This window comes from Morone saxatilis, unplaced genomic scaffold (assembly GCF_004916995.1).
Source record: "Morone saxatilis isolate NCDOM2014 unplaced genomic scaffold, NCSU_SB_2.0 Contig17, whole genome shotgun sequence".
In the NCBI taxonomy this organism is placed as follows: domain Eukaryota; kingdom Metazoa; phylum Chordata; class Actinopteri; family Moronidae; genus Morone; species Morone saxatilis.
The window spans coordinates 603,310-607,761 of NW_023339729.1; the positions used below are offsets into that span (position 1 = coordinate 603,310).

At 37.7% G+C, this 4,452-nt stretch overlaps 1 protein-coding gene across 1 annotated transcript in view; it reads left to right on the plus strand.

Moving 5' to 3' along the window:
* Positions 1–441: 441 nt before the first annotated feature.
* The window catches only part of LOC118326913 (teneurin-3), a gene marked incomplete at its 5' end in the record, with an annotated part of 11,566 nt that continues 7,555 nt past the window's right edge, over positions 442–4,452 (plus strand). Inside the window, 5 exon segments of the mRNA XM_035660077.1 lie at positions 442–644; positions 1,204–1,314; positions 1,422–1,564; positions 1,686–1,810; positions 2,321–2,451. Of these exon segments, the coding sequence (XP_035515970.1) occupies positions 442–644; positions 1,204–1,314; positions 1,422–1,564; positions 1,686–1,810; positions 2,321–2,451 (713 nt within the window).

Here is a 4,452-nt window from a genome sequence, read left to right on the forward strand (position 1 = left end):
GAATATTCATGACAAGGATAACTCCTGAAATGGAAATCTATAATGTCTGTTGCTGATTAGGGGGAACCTTTGGGGTTGCAGATTCAATTCAATTCAATTCAATTCAATTTTATTTGTATAGCGTCAATTCATAACAGAAGTTATCTCAGGACACTGTCTTCAAAATTAGCAGCAGGCGTTTAGCACCAAACTCCTTTTAACATTACAGAGCCCCAACAGTACCACCATGAGCAAGCACTTGGCGACAAGGGCAAGGAAAAACTGCCTGTTAAAAGGCAGAAACCTAGGACAGATCCTTCGGCTCTAGGTGGGTGGTCGTCTGCCTCGACCACTAGGGGCCACCAAAGTCTCCATCTTTGAAGTTCTACACATTTAACATCTAACTTATTGTCTTGCCATTCTTCACATCCTTATTCTTCTTTTTTATCATCTGTGATTTAGGTCTACTCGTTCGTGTCTACAGTAAAGCGGCTAGCTGGACCATCCAGTATCGTTACGACGGTCTAGGTCGGCGTGTGGCATCTAGAAACAGTCTGGGCCAACACCTGCAGTTCTTCTACGCTGACCTGAACTACCCCACTAGGATCACCCACGTCTATAACCACTCTAGCTCTGAGATAACATCCTTTTACTACGATCTGCAGGTAGCTACACAGAAAAAGTGATTATGAATATAGTCAAATGCTGTGCTTTATTTTCCTAACTCTAATGATCTCCAGTATCTCCAGCTAGAGACAAGGCAAATATGGAGGAGTCAAGCTTTTTCTGGACAGAGCCCTCAATGACTACTATTTTTGAGTCACTTTTGGTTTTCACTCTCAACTTTTTAAACTTTTGAGTCTATGTGGAGCAGGTTTTCCTCTAGTGACTATAGGGAAAACATTTTGAATGTGCAGCATCTCAATTAATTAAATTTTTTAGAGAGGAGGGAATGGTTTTCTCTGTAGCAGCCCCCACTTTATCACACAAAAATATTGTTACAAACATCTTTTGCTACTTTAAATGCCTCACAGGTTAGGGAGCCTGTAACAGAGACAGCTGCAGATTAATTTGTTTTATTGTGAATCAACAGCAGCAAGACAAAAAATATTATTAATAGCCCTGCTGTTATCACTTGTAGAGTTGTAGAATACAGCAGCAATAACAAAAATAATCATTATTATGATTTTATTCATAATGTGTATAATTTTTATCGTTGCACAGGGCCATGTGTTTGCTATGGAGATCAGTAGTGGAGAGGAGTTTTATATTGCATGTGATAACACTGGGACCCCACTGGCTGTCTTCAGCAACAATGGACTGTTGCTTAAACAGGTATCTGTGCACTTAAATGTGTTTCATTTATCTGTTCAAATTCCATTAATTAAATAATTTTGTATCTCAGTATCAGATCATACATGTCTGTTTGTGTGTGTGTGTAGGTGCAGTACACAGCATATGGCGAGGTTTACTTTGATTCCAACCCAGACTTTGTGCTGGTAATTGGTTTCCATGGAGGCCTGTATGATCCTCTGACACGACTGCTGCATTTTGGAGACAGAGACTATGACATCCCTGCTGGGAGGTAGGCAGTCTGTCACTTATTCACTCATTTCCAGTCCAAGCATGATAGGTGATTCTCTATAACAGGATGCTGTTCCAGCTTTGTCAGTGTCACATCTGACCGGAATGTGTTTGTAATGAAGGTGGACAACTCCTGACATCAGCACATGGACACGTGTTGGTAAAGACCCCAAGCCCTTTAACCTCTACATGTTCCGAGGCAACAACCCCATCAGCAAGATTCATCAGGTCAAAGAATATGTCACAGGTAACAGGAAACATTTTAAAAACACTAACTATATTGTAGTTCCTTGTATGTCTAGCTAGTGGATCAAAAGAAACTTAGCAGCAGTTTTCAAAGGTTCCAGCCCTAGAAGCTTTTAAAGTTAAAGTATAGGTGTCCCACAAAGTTCTACGGTAGGTCCCTTTCTGTTCACTATGGTTTATTTAATTATTTTTTCATAAATACAGTAAATGTGAATTTGAATTACAGCCTGGACTATTTTAAACTGAATAACAATGCATTTGGCTATTTTTAAAACAGAATGTCATTTACCATATTTAATATGTGACTTTAATAGTAATGAGTTCCAACAATGCATTCATTAAGGGGACACCAGATGTTTGTCTGGAATTATTATAAGAGGGCGTAAGAAATATACAAAAATATACATATTTATTGTCAGAGTTTGTTCTGCTATTTAGTGCAAATCAACATACATACTCACTCTTCAGCTTTTTTTTTTTCTTTTCCTCATCCACTGCTCTCTTTATGTAGATATAAATATCTGGTTGGTCACGTTTGGCTTCCATCTCCACAACGCAATCCCAGGATTCCCCATTCCCAAGTTTGACCTGACGCAGCCATCACTGGAGATGAAAAAGAGCCAGCTGTGGGACGACCTGCCTGTATGTATCCTAAGTACTCAATCACAGATGATTTAACAACAACAATCCCCTGTTTTCATCATAATTAATGGGCAGGTCTGCATGGAGCAGGAAATGCTGTCATACTGCTCGAACCTTCAAGCATCATTGTGTGATCTGACGGCAGATATTTTGTTATTACTTGTTGTGACATCACTAGTCATTACTGTATTCTCATTTGAATTTAAATCAAATTTGAATATTTTACCTTTTTGAATTTTAGTTGAGTAGCAATGGGATGATACACAGACAAAAGAGGAAAATATAATAATTAGTTTTTAAAAAGTGCTACACATATATTTTATGGATATTTTTCACAAATTTGTGTAATGTTCTATAAAAATGTATCGTTTTTATATTTGGTGATAATTAAAATACAGTCATGCATAAATACATGCTGATGATAAAAGAGATAGAAAGAGAAAAGCAATAAAAATGAGTATTAGGAAAGAAAATATCATTTTATACATGCAAAATAATATAGTGAAGATGAAACAGAGATGAAATGGAGGAGAGCAAAAGACATATTCAGAAAATCTAGATGAAAAGTGCAAACTGATAACTCAGAAGGAAACAAAGCAGTTGAAAACATCAGAAATTGAGAGAGAATGAAAAGCCAAGAAATCAGGGAACAACCTGACATTCATAGAGGAAAGAAAATCAGGCAATGGAGGATAAAGAGGAAACTGTAGGAGGAAATGGAGTGAGAATAATGAGAAAGGAAATGAGGAGAAAGACAATAAAGAGTCATCCAGTGAAACAATCATTCATCCTTTTCTCTGCTCAAAGCTGCATTCTCTGCCCCTTCCTGTTTTCTTGCACTCACTCAGTTATTGAGACTATTTATACTCTTGTTTGGTGGACAGGTTACCAGAAAGTTACACTTGCGCACAAAGAGTGACACTGTGCTGAAAGTCAGTGAAAGACACCAACATGAACGCCTTTTAATGAAAACGAAAATAGATGCAGCACATTTAGAGAAGAATTGTTCCCAGAGAAAATGAGGAAAGAAACGAGGGAGATTTGGACTGACTGATAGTGTTGTTTGAAGTGGACTTATTTGTGCAGTTTGGGTGTGTAATGGCCTTTCTCACCGGGAAATTCAGAAACTACAGGGCTGTTGATCGGCCAAACCCACACATGTACATAGACGCAGAAAAGAGACACATCACATCAGTTGCAGTTGAGTTTTTTTTTGGCTTGAGATCAAAAATAGTTCACTTGTCATATATATCTTTGCAAGTATTATGTGTGTTTATAGATCTCGTTAGTGCTTTAGTGCAGAACTGTTCCTTTGTAGTTTATTCTGGTTTATTTCACACAGTGCATAAGCAAAAAGTAAACTATCATTTCTAAAATAAACAACATATATACAGTTCTGTGAAAAAGTATTTGCCCCCTTTCTGATTTCTTATTTTCTTGCATATTTGTCCCACTTAAATGTTTCAGATCATCAAACTATTAATGGAGATGATATCGGCTCTCTAAGAAAATCTGAAGGGAGAGGACATTCAACCAGTTGATTAAGTTCAGAACTTGCGGTTATAGCAGCGCACAAGATCCGACACACAGAGTCCACCTCTGAACTAGTTAAAAAATAACAATTAAAGGTTTTGGAAGTGGCCTAAGTCCAAAGTTTTGGACATTCAAATCCGATTGAGATGCCGTGGCATTGACCTTAAACAGGCTGTTCATGCCGGAAAACCTCCAATGTGGCTGAATTAAAACAGCCTGCAAAAAGAGTGGGGCAAAATTCCTCATAAAGCTGATTGTGAAAGACTCATTGCCAGTTATTGCAAACACTTGATTGCAGTTGTTACTGCCGAGGTGGACAACCAGTTATTTAGGTTTAGGGGGCAATTACTTTCAGCATAGGTCCAGGTAAGGTTTGGATTAGCTTTTTTCCTTAATAAAGTACAAATCATCATTTAAAAACTGCCTTTTGTATTTACTCGGGTTATCTCTTGTCCTAATATTAAAATT